General features: G+C 40.2%; 1 protein-coding gene across 1 annotated transcript in view; it reads left to right on the forward strand.

The window, feature by feature from the left end:
* Window positions 1-12394, forward strand: part of GIGYF2 (GRB10 interacting GYF protein 2) — a gene marked incomplete at both ends in the record, with an annotated part of 66114 nt that overhangs the window by 40109 nt on the left and 13611 nt on the right. The window contains 10 exons of the mRNA XM_082003675.1: window positions 4704-4921; window positions 5010-5172; window positions 5259-5459; window positions 5957-6147; window positions 6858-7017; window positions 8938-9104; window positions 9500-9588; window positions 10597-10704; window positions 11271-11368; window positions 11863-11963. Coding sequence (XP_081859801.1) covers window positions 4704-4921; window positions 5010-5172; window positions 5259-5459; window positions 5957-6147; window positions 6858-7017; window positions 8938-9104; window positions 9500-9588; window positions 10597-10704; window positions 11271-11368; window positions 11863-11963 — 1496 coding nt within the window. The remainder of the gene's footprint in view (window positions 1-4703; window positions 4922-5009; window positions 5173-5258; window positions 5460-5956; window positions 6148-6857; window positions 7018-8937; window positions 9105-9499; window positions 9589-10596; window positions 10705-11270; window positions 11369-11862; window positions 11964-12394) is intronic.

The raw sequence follows: 12394 nt of genomic DNA on the forward strand, positions 1-12394 counted from the left end.
TTTAGCATGAATAATAAAAAGCTTGTTCTAAAAATTTTGCGAATCTGCAGAGAAGTTGCTAATTTTGAGATAGACTGAGCTGACAGCTGTATTGTACTAGTCCCTCAGCTTTAGAGCTGTATTTGAATTCTCTTGTTAGTAGCCACGGGACCATCAAAACAGTTTTAATCACATTTTTGCTTTAAACAATTAGTTTAACACAAATTGGCATGGCTTAAACTGCTTCTTTGTGCTTATTCTGCTGTTAGGTAATAGTACTAATCATGTGTCCTGCTAAAAATAGAGAAATGTCTTCAGAGTACTGTCGTCATTTGTTTAGCTGGACCTTCCTTTGACTTGGCTCTACATACTCCCTGCTAGATTGTATACTTTTTTTTTTCTTCTGAGTGAGAACAGTTTAGAAGAACGTAGCCGTTGTCAGGCTTGAGTTTGTCGTCTTCTGTTGTTAAGCAAAGAATACTTTGATTCCCACAGACCATTGTTTTTCCAGCTTTTGAATTCCTCTTGCTCTTTCAGCTGTGTTTACTGCAGGATGGGTGACCTAAATCTGCTCATTTTGCGCTTTTTTTTAATAGGCATAAAGGATCAAGAGGATGGACTGCTGCTGAAGCAGTCTTGTGCCCTGAAGTATAGTTTCCCAGATTTTGTGGTCTGATTTATTGTAGCTAAAGTTAACTCCCTTGACATAGATGAAGGGATCTGTGATGTGTCCATGCTGTGTTTAAACTGTTCTCCTCTCACATGGCTATGCCTCATATGAAGTGAGGGATCTTTGGAGTATTGGTAGTGAAGTGAGCAAGCAAATCGGTCAGACTTCTCTTTAAAACAGGCAAGCCTAACGCCTTTTTCCTTCTGCTTCACTCAGAAGGATGTAAACTTGTCTGGTTTTGCAGCATGAAAACTGGATTGCATCACTAGGCTTTTCCAGTCAGAATTTATGGGGTTTTCTACTCTTTCTACTACTGTCTGTGCGCTAGGACTAGAAGTCTGATGAGAAGACATCTTTCCTTGGCTTATACAAGGGAAAAATTGTTTTGCTAGTTGTTCCGGGTAAATGTGGTACCACTGCTACTATAGATATCAAATAGGGTCTTTAGACTGAGTTAACTATCTGTAATAAGAATGTGACCATATCTTTAAATTCACTGGCAGCTTCAAAATTCTCTTGATTTGTTTTTAAAATTTTTTTGCTATCTTTTTCAATGATTTAATAACTGCTTACCTAAAAAGCCCCTTCTTTCTATTGTTCTAGTTCTAGCATTCATGCAATGATTGCACTTTAAATTTGCAGAGCAAGTCCGTTTTATCAGATACATATACAAACCTCTTTTTGGTCTCAAAACTAATGAATGATATATAAATGGTTTTGTCTTTGGTTTTTTTGTTACCAAGTCACCCTTAAGGAATAAGAATCATCTCTTCTTGCCTAAAATTTCTCTTTGATTTGATTTTTGTCTTTGCTTAAGCAGCTCTTTTAAGATCTTTTTCCTGAAAAGCATTTTAGAGAGGCCTTAGTGTGTAATCTCACATAAAGATTTTTTGGTTGCTGCTTTTTTTAAAAAGCTTTTAAAATTCATCTTGGTTCACATCACTTTTGGAATCAACTGCTGTGAATCAAGCAGTCGTCTTATTTTTTTGGCCATTGTGCTTCATGCTTCTTGAATATCTTAAAGCAGCTAAAGTACGTTGGAGAATCTTGCTCTGAAATTGAGCAAAATAAAAATTAGGTTCATATACAATATATGCCAGAAAAGTAAAATGTGTACTATTCCTTTGTCTGTTGTTTAATATTTAGTATTGTTAGTTCAATATTTAGTATTGTTTTAATATACATTGGAAATTTCTTTTCTGAATTAAAGAATATAACTTTTAAGAGATAAATACCAATTAATAATTGAGACTAAAGCGTACTTGGATTTCCTGAAGCAGCCAGTATTCCTTTTTCACCTGCAACGTCACCATAAATTGCAAGGGGTAAACTTAGCTTAATTATTTATTTTAACTTGGAATCTTGATCATATAACTGGTCATCTTAAAGATTATATTATTGATATTAATGATTAATAACTGAATGATACTACAGGACTGAATTTAAAGCTATGTTTATGTCCTAACTGTTGGTTAAAAAAACTTTAGGTAAGAATTTAAGATTTGTCTTTACTTGGCTTGCTTTAAAGATTGGCAGCTCTGTACTTCACATCCAAGTTGCTCACTGTATTCTAACCAGCCTTTTATAAACTTTTCTTGTTTTTAAGAAATGAGGGCATGTGTTTGCTCCACTTATCCCTTCTTTTTGCCTGTCCACCTAGCTCTGAAAATGTGTGGGCGATAAAAGGAGGTTGTGTGATTAAATCTTTGCAAGCAGACTGTCGGGTAAACAAATCTCTTTAAGTTCTTAATTTGAACTTTGAAGACACCTGGAAATAACAAAATGCTTAGAATTCACTTTCAGAAACCATGTTTCTGGGTCCCACTATGAAGAGTCTGTGCTTCCTGTGTAGGGATGTAAACTGTGTAAAAATACTCGAGGCTCTTCTCAATGCCTAGTCTCAAGATGGCCTATTTACAGCTGCACAGAAAGTTCTTAATACCAAATTTTCCTCTTCTACATAAAAGAGAGCTGAAGAAGAGATGCTCAACTATTTGCGAGCCCCAGGATAGCAAATGGGCAGAGATATTAATCTGTTTATAGGATATGGCACTGTCAGGTTCAGGCCATAGCTCTGTTTTTCCACCTGCTTGGGAAGCCTGACACAGACGTTGCTGGCTATACTGAGGAGGTATCTGCCCGTGGTTTTAATCAGAAATGCGGTCTGGTTGGCAGCAACCTCTCACACTTAAGCCTTGGAAAAAGCCCTCCAATTCCAAAGGAAGTCCTGGTTTTCGTGTGTGAATGTTTCTGATAGGGAGAAGGGAAATAAACTTAACACTGCTTCTGATGCCATGTCAGTGGAATTTCAGTATCGGGCCTTTTCTTTCAGGTAGGCTGTGTTGTCCTGCTTAGTAGCTGGTTGCTCCCAGAGATGCTTTTGTTCTTTTTTACAACCAAACAGCATTTGAATGAGATATCCATATGTATGCCTCGCTTAGTGCAAAATCAGGAGGCACAGGTTTAAGTTGGATGCCGGGCCGCTGTGGGCAGAGGTGCATGGGGCGCGAGGCAGGCATCCTCTTCTGAAGAGGATGAATGAAATGGTCATTGCTTGAGCTCTCTGGAGCGCTTACTCCACCAGTGCATCTTCAGTGAGCCTTTGTCTTTGCTTATGTATTTTTTGAGAAGCTATTGATGATTAAGAGGTTGACATAATAGGCCTAAGATGTTAAGAACTACTTTAAAGCAGGCAGAAAAGATGGGATAAGTGCAAGCTTACTGTGCCTTCTTTCTTTCTTTAATGACATCAAAAAGGTTGCCTCAGAACATTGATTTGACAGTTTTGCATACCAAAATTATTTGTGTTTCCAAGGCATAACTAGAAGCATAGATTAAGTTATACAGTGGGATTATTTGCAAATAAGTGCATATGATATAGTGAAGGACTTGTTAAAGTCTAACCTGTCGTGCTTCCGTGATAAAATATAATCCTAAAGTTCATAGTGTTTCTAGAAGCATCTTGTTTTACGTTTCCTGCATTTGTGAGACAAAGGTGGATTTTTGCATGGTTAATACGAATACTTAGGGTATTAGGGTTGATGTGGAAACATTCCTCATTCATATGAAGCAAATGGAACAGTTTCTCCTCTTTACTGTGTCTTTTTTTTTTTGATAGCTGTTTAATAAAGTGAGACTGCACTGATTGAACAAATTCTGAGACCAAAAAAAGAATTTTTTTTCTCCAGAAAAGAACACAGCCACCACTAAAAGCACTAAAACCTAAGATGCCTTCATTTTTGCTTTGCATCTTTCTGGTAAAGATAGCTTCTGTTGGATGGAAAGCTGTTTACAATCCTTCCACTCCCAATTTGTTTTCCTTAGCAGCAAGTTCTTTACAGTTTAAATAGCAATATTGCAGTCAGAGGATTTAAAGCTTGGCTGAATGAAGATGTCTTCTAAATAGATTAGAAAGAAAAGCAAAATACTTGAATTTGGAAAGTTTTCTCCCTTTTCTTATCATCATTCCAAGTTTCGGTATTCCATGGCTAAAAAACTACCATTCAAGAGACTTAACAGTCCTTTCAGAGCTGTTTGCACAGTTGTCAGTCCATTTTTCATGTATATGCACAAAAGTGTCTCTGAGGGCAGGAGGGAAAGAGCATGAGTGGTTTGTTCAGGATGTGACCTTTGCAGATTGCCTAAAAGAAAATACAAAATCCTACACATACGAAGATGCCAAAAAAGGTTTAAGTCAATGATCGCTGGTAAATACAGTCAGCATCTAGTGTCACTTGTCTTATTTTGGTGCCCGGCATGTTTTAGATTACGTAGCCCAGCTTTCTTAGCCTTACATGTTTTTTTTTATGCTCATAACACAATTTATATTGTGGGGATATACAGCAGACAATATTTGAAAGTCTCCTGCTTAATGGTAAGATATGCCTTTTCTTTCCCTTGTCCTTTAAGATGCCTGTTCATAGATGGATTCTATCCTGTAGGATCTTTCTGAATTTCTGTCACTGTTTGTCATCTCTTCACCCACCCCTTCATCCTTCCAAGTAAGCTACTACCCCCGGGACTGTCTTGTAAAGTTACTTTCCCCCCACCTTAGACGGCCCTCGTTCTGCAGGCTGGCGAGAACACATGGAGCGACGACGGAGGTTTGAATTTGATTTCCGAGAACGAGATGATGAACGGGGTTATCGACGGGTACGGTGTGGGAGTGGCAGCATGGATGACGACAGGGACAGTCTCCCTGAGTGGTGCTTAGAAGATGCAGAAGAAGAAATGGGAACATTTGACTCCTCTGGAGCGTTTCTTTCTCTAAAGGTGAAAAGCTGTCTTGGACCCTTTGTTCACTTTGAGCAAATGTCCTGTTTTGTCGGGTGGATTATAGATGATTATGTTGACTTTGTAGAAGGTGCAGAAGGAGCCAATCCCTGAGGAACAGGAGATGGACTTCCGACCTGTGGAGGAAGGGGAGGAAAGATCTGACTCTGAAGGGAGCCACAATGAAGAAGCCAAAGATCATGAAAAGACCACCAAGAAAGAGGGGGAGAAAACAGATAGAGTAGCAGCAGGTAAGGAGGACTTCTGATGCATCTGTTCTGTGCTGCGGAGTAGAATTTCTGTTAATTCAGTTACGTAGAACCATGCAATGTTACAGAAGCAGTGGAAGAAGCAGTCCAAACATCTTCACCGGCTGCCAGGTCAGATACCCCACCGAAATCCCAGCCTCCAGACCCACTGCAGACGAGCCTTTTTGAAAGGAAGGAAGAGTCTGTGCCAGAAAGAACAGAAAAACCAGAAGATAAAGAGAATCGAACGGAGAATACACCACCAGCCAAAATCTCCAACAGAGGGGAAGGTAATAAAATTGATAGACAAATTTAGTAAGTTTCCATTACTTGTTGTGACTAGTCTTGGTCTCTATTTTTAAGAGGCAAGAACTGGATTATGGTGATGAAAAGCCAGAATTTGCCAACTGGTCTATAAATTCAAGATTTGTTGGATGTGCTATCTGAAATGGTTGCAGCGCATTGGTACTTCACATTGCAATGCAGTCAAGAGAAAAATGAGCTCGTTGTGGCTGTGCCTCATTGTGGTAGGGCAGATCAGTCTGGACAAATGGGGGAACGGGATATGCTGAAATGTGTTGAGTTCTGCACTGTTAGAACTAAACTGTTTGTTCCTTGAAGTTAGGTCGTGAACAGTACCAGTGTGCAGTCATACATACAGGAAGATGTGAAAATACTTTTGCTTTGGTGCTCATTTTGATCTGTTGAATGTTTTCTACAGTAAGTTCTCGAAAGTAATTTTCACTTATGTTAAAGATAATGAACTAACTTTAACATTTTTCTTTAGATTTGGCTTCTGTTGCTCAACCTTTGCCGCAGATTTCTGCAGACGCAGCTTCTCCTGCTCATCTTTCTCCTCCTGTTTCCAATTCAAATCCTGCTCTGCGGCCAGTTCAGACACCTGTCACAGCTGCTCCAGGCATGGGCAACATTCCCACTGACCCAGATGATGAAGAGGGCCTCAAACACCTAGAGCAGGTAAAATTTCTTAAATTCCTTTGCTGTTGACAATCATGAGACTGGAGGAATGTGGAATGTAAAAAAAAATACTTGAAGCCCATAAAACCAGAAATGCTGCTGAAACTGTACACTTCACAATGTATACTGAAAGCTACTTTTCTTCCCTCCATGTTTTTTTTTTTTGCAGAATAATTCAATCCTATGTAGTATTTTTCTGAATAAGGGTACTATACCCAGTGTTAAAGAGCTAGAGATCCTAGTACTTATGACCACTGTAAAGTAGCCTTACCATTTGCCTTGAGAAACCATAGAACAGTATGCCCAATATTTAAAAAAACAACCCCCAACAGACCCACAACCAAAAACATAATGAAGTGCAGACTGCGTTCATGAAAGTTTAGTGACCGCTGGGATGTAGAGCATTCTTCACGCTAGTGCTCCCATACCTGTTTTACTTTTCACCATGATACTGAGAGAGACCACCTGGGCAAGTTGTTTTAAAGCTTTACTTAAGCAGATGAACCGTGCTTATTCAGGATTCTGACAAGGTGGTAGGCTGAGCTCAGGGTTTGTGGTGCAGTTACACCAGTCCTTGAGTTACCTGTAATTCCTGGTACGCTCTTGAGCACTGGGTAGTACAAGGTTGCTCTATTTGGTGCACTAATTTTAAAATTTGTAAGCCTACAACTAACTCTTGTATTCCTTGCTGGTTTTCACGTCTTCTGCAGCAAGCAGAGAAGATGGTGGCGTACCTGCAGGACAGTGCCCTTGATGATGAAAGACTAGCAGCAAAAATTCAAGAGCACAGAGCAAAGGGTTCTTCCATGCCCTTGTTCCATGAAGCCATGCAGAAGTGGTACTACAAAGACCCACAAGGAGAAATTCAGGGTAGGTCTGTGCCCTTTACACTTCCTCTTTTGTTTCACAGAACTGTTAAAGAGTTCCTCACAAAATTACTGCCAGCAGATACTGATGCTTGTTTTTACAAAAGCAACACAGGGAATTTACCACTCTAGAATGACGTTTTGAAAATAGATCTTCTACCCATCACTGTCCCCATTAGCTTACCATGCCTAATGTCCACCATTCTACTTTATTGTGGCTAAGGTTTGCCATCACTTCATGTTTCTGTAAATTGAGGTTAGACTAAAACATAGTTACTCAGATTTCCAGATAACAGTGGAAACAAAACAAGAATGTGACCATTCAGTAGCTTGTTGAAGAATCCATGAGAAACACTGAAATCAGTTTTCTACTCTCTGCCTGAAGACATTGAGTATTCAGGGAAGGGTAATTTGTTTAGATTTTAGAGTAAAGAGAAAACAAGTTTTCACAAGCCAGTGCTCACACATAATCTCAGTTTAAATTGTGCTTCAGTCAGTGCATTATTAGTTCACTCCAACTGTTTCATGCTTGCAGTTTTCACTTAAGAAATCTCAATTTTTTTGCAATGCACGTTGGAACAGGAATTTCTTATACATACTTGCATCTTTGCTTTCAGAAGGTACTTTTCTTTTGGAGGTCTCAAGGCTCTGTTTCTAGCAGCTGCTTAGTTGCCTCCCAAAAAAGCAATTAAGCTGTGAGTGCCTTACTTGCTGTACTTCACTAAGTAGCAGCTGCTAACATTGTTTAGTGTGAATTACTTCCTCAGCTATGAACTCTAGACAGGATTTGTGGGGGTGTTATTTGTGGGATCTGTGCCAGTCTCTTGTCGGCGGGCATTACGCATCTTCAGGATTTTCTTCTCACCCCTTTGAGTTTAAAGGACGTTAGCCATAACGTGTTCTTATTTGCTCGGTGGTCTTCAAACTGTGTGTTAGTTGCTGCTGGGTGTTTATTGCTCGGTGATGGTCTAACAGTTTTTCATTGGACTAGCTACTTCCTTGAATGTGATCTCCACAAGTAAACACTCCCATGTAATTTTTCTCTTGTGATACCTTTTGTGGTTTCATACTGTCTGGGAGGAATTACCTTCTAAAGATACTTGTACAGAGAAGGCAAGAATTACTGAACATTCTTGCTTTTCAGAAGATGTTTTTCCAAAAATTGTATTTATGTGGTTCTTACTCTGTTAAATAACGTGTTTTTCTGATACTGGCTTTGTGTCCGTTTGGATGTGTAAAATTAGTATAGGAGTCCTCCTTTGAAGGGGATGACTGAAATCTTTCTCAGGAGAAGGAGGAAGAGAAGTGTAGCTTTTTGGGAAAGGTAAAGAGAAACTGGTTTCCTCATTATCTTAAAAAATGTAATCTTGCACTCAGAGGTGGATTTGCTTGTCTGCAAAGTTCCAGAAGCATCCAACCTCTATAAAACATGAATTCGTCTGATGTGAAGGCAAGAGTTGAAACAGGTTAAGATTGTTTAATTATATGTGCCGTGTATGTGGGGAAAGTAGCACTTGTGCTTTTAGCGCTGTCAGCTGGTGAGTACTGCTGAGGTCCAAACTGGAAGTTGCAACTGTTGTCAACCTGATGTTGAGCCTGAAGTAGTGATCTTTGCTGGAAGGCAGGATGTGAATTAGCTGGACCAAGATCCACACCACTGTAGTTGTTTGGCTTTCATCTTGGAGCTGACTCTTCTCTCTCCAATGCATGATAAAAGCAGTGATAGTCTTTGTTGAAAAGTTCACCTGGGGGAATGCTGTAGCCACTGTAAAGATGTAGATAAGTGCATTGACCGTCTGGCCTTGAACGTACTGTCTGTCCAGGCAAGTGGATGAGACGGACAGGAACGCTTTTTGTTTCCAGTATGCCCAGCTTGGACTTACTACCCCTTCCCCTCCATGTGAATTGGTTGGTGTTATTTCAGGTCCTTTCAGTAATCAGGAGATGGCAGAGTGGTTCCAGGCTGGATACTTCACTATGTCGCTGTTGGTTAAGAGAGCCTGTGATGAGACTTTCCAGCCACTTGGAGACATCATGAAAATGTGGGGCAGGGTTCCCTTCACTTCAGGTCCAGCACCGCTTCCACATCTGGTAATTACATGACAGTTATAGTATTCAAATAGCCCTGTAACAAAGGGAAATTGAACTATTTGTGTGCCAACTGCTTGCTCTTGGAATTGCAGGTGTTCCAAGCACCAAAGTTGAACCCTGTGTTAAATTACCTTTTTCAGAGGAGAAGAGACACTTAAAATTGTCTGTTTTGCCATGTCTGTGGCTGGAAGGCTTGGTCCTGTGATATGTACAAGTGCTGTGTATTTCACAGTCCCCATACTATAGGCTTTGTGTGTAAATGTTGGTCTCTGTCTAGATATTTTTTAATTTTGTCTTTTCAATTCAGAATGCAACTTAGCATTCATTGCTTGCATTTGCAATAAGCTACTGTTGTTATATGTTATTAAAATAGAATGTTTTATTCCTCAACATAGGGCGAGCTGGACCAAGAGCGGCTGACTAGACAACAAGAGTTGGCCCTGATCCAAATGCAGCACCTCCAGTATCAGCATCTTTTAATACAGTAAGACTGCCAGTCCCACAGATCTTCCAGTGGCAGTGTTCTGCTCTGCATTTTTAATCACCTGGGTTTATCATCTTGTCATTGTTTCCTTGGGCAACGGGGTTGGGAGTGCTTCACCTCCAACAGCAATAGCCTGCTTCCACAGACACCAGAGGCTTGATAGTCTACAGAATTAGGACAGAGTGTGGCTACCTCTGAGGTGTGGCATACTTCTCAGAGTCTTTATTGGTGTCATGCATAGCTACTTTGGTGAGACCTGCTATATAGGTAGCTGTTATGGTCTGACTGAATCCCAGCTATCCTTGTAACGCAGTTTGGATGTTTTGGAGTTGGAGAAGGCTACACGTCTTTTTGAACTGGAGGTGGAGAAGGCAGAATTTATTTTTTGTGTGCTTGCTCAGCTTTTTGAACATTAGTGGAAGGTGGAGAAAGGAGTTTGTCATCCATTTTTGCCAAAGCTGTCAGTTGTTCAGCTCTGGCCAGTTTCTACCAACTTGTTTTGCAGGAGCTTGGAGAAAAGAAAGCAATCGGATAAGACTACTTGTTCAAGGGGTCCTGAAAGCATGAGCCATGATTGAGTTTTGAATACTGATTGTCAGCTTATGATTTGATAAGGCAAGAGCCTGCCCCTGTACAAGGGGATGCCTTCACATAGTGGGGAAGAGATTGATTTGTGTAAGTGGGCAGTCATCAAAGCCACATTAATTTGAGCAATTTGTATGTAACACAGAAGAAGGGAAGTAGTGTTGCACAGCGTACGTTGGACAGCAATAGCCGGTTGGCATAGGTGTGTGAAGAGAAATTTAGTGGACCAGTTTGTTGTATTCTTGTATTTTGAGTCTTTCCAAGGCCCCTTTCTGTGGTTTCCTCTAGTATTTAGCATGTACATTATATAGGGCAGTGGGCATTAGTCCTGGAGAGTGAATTTATGTGCAGATTCTGCAACTTGGGCATTATATAACTAAGCAAGTGAACAAATACCAATGATTCTCTGCTTCTCTTTTGAAGGCAACAATATGCACAGGTGCTGGCTCAGCAGCAAAAGGCAGCCCTCTCATCCCAGCAGCAGCAGCAGCTTGCTATTCTCTTGCAACAGTTCCAGGCCCTGAAGATGAGGTGAGTTAGCCCAGACTTGAACTGAATACCATTCTTCCTATGCTCTGACTCATATATAATGATGATTATAATCTTGTCAGTGGTCTGTCCTGTTCAAGTTTGCTCATATTTGAGCATTACATATTTTAAAGATTGTGTGAAATTGGAACAGTTGCAGGATGTCAAATACTTGTTTGTTTATATATGTAGCCTTTACTTCAGAGAATATTTATGAAAACGAGGAGGAAAGTTTTATAGTTGAAATCATACCTTTTTGACAGATCTGTTGTGCTGGTAACAGAATGGCTGTGCCAATTGAGTTCTGCAATACTAGATGCTCGTTCCTCAAACTAGCCTATAAGCAGCAAATGCAAAACTGTAGCAGTAGCTGGCTTAGCCCTTGACTTGGCAGCAAGGATGAGATGAGCAAGAACTCTACAAGCAAGTAGTATTGTCCGCATCATATTTTTGTTTTAAATAGAGGTGTGGAATGAAAGGAGTATGTTACAAGTTACTGAATCTCATGCATGTTCAGAGCAATCCTCTCCCTGGAAGTGGCATGTTGACTCTTCCTGTTGGTATTACAGAATATCTGAACAGAACATGATGCCACCTGTTACAAGATCTGTGTCAGTGCCGGACACTGGCTCAATATGGGAACTTCAGTCAGCTTCACAACCTACAGGTAAGATGCCTAGCACATGTCAGATCTGTTAAGAAAAGTTCATGGATTAAGAGCCAGCATCTTTGAGATGATAGATCCCTTCTTGACACTGGAGGAAACATTTGTGCATCAGTATTTTTTAAACTGGTTCAGGCTACTTTGCCTTGCAATTTAAATTCCATTTGAGAGCTGTGAAGAATATGGTAATTTTTCCTATGGTTATGGGAAGTCTTGATCCAAAGAGATTGAGTGCTATATTATAAAGGTGTTCTGCTCTGAGTTTGAGTAGCTGGTTCTTGTGTAGAATTTTGTAGGAAACCCAGCGTTGCTTCAGTAACAGACAAGTCTTGCTCTACAGGAAGATAAGGTGGCCCTCTACTGACTAAGACTAATGTGATATCATGATTTGAGTTCATAAAATATAGTAACTGCATACATAAGATTTTCCCCTTTCAGTTGTGTTTTGTTGATGTGCTTATTTTTGCTTGTCAATGTTTGTTTTCTTCACTATCTAGTCTGGGAAGGAAGCAGTGTCTGGGATCTCCCCATTGATACTGCAGCTCAGGGACCAGCTCTAGAACAACTTCAGCAGCTCGAGAAGGCCAAAGCTGCAAAGGTCAGAAACTGTTTTGTACTGTAAGAAGTTGAGATTGCTGTTCTGCAACGTAACGGTGTTTCTTGAGCCAGTGGAAGACTATTAGCTCTTCAATCTTCAGGCCACACTGAGTTTGATTAGACTTTCATGGAAAACACCATGAAGAGAATATGGGTCATAGTAACCAGTTATGAAATCCTTGTGGACTGCTGTTTGGAAACCATTGCTGTGGAGGTACTGCTGACCTCTAAAGTAGTGGTTATGTTTTCTACACTTGTGATCAAAACTCTGCACTAGCCACCTCTTTTTTTAAAATGGGATCATTGTGAGCTGTCATGCCAAACCCTGAGTAGGAGCAGGTAGTCATTCTCTTAATCCTTGCACCTTTTCACCAGAATTGGTCTGGGGAATGGTGAGGATCCTGTTTGTCGAGGTTGTTTCCACGCTTACAG

Source organism: Phaethon aethereus (assembly GCF_964289735.1).
Source record: "Phaethon aethereus genome assembly, chromosome: 9".
NCBI lineage: Eukaryota > Metazoa > Chordata > Aves > Phaethontiformes > Phaethontidae > Phaethon > Phaethon aethereus.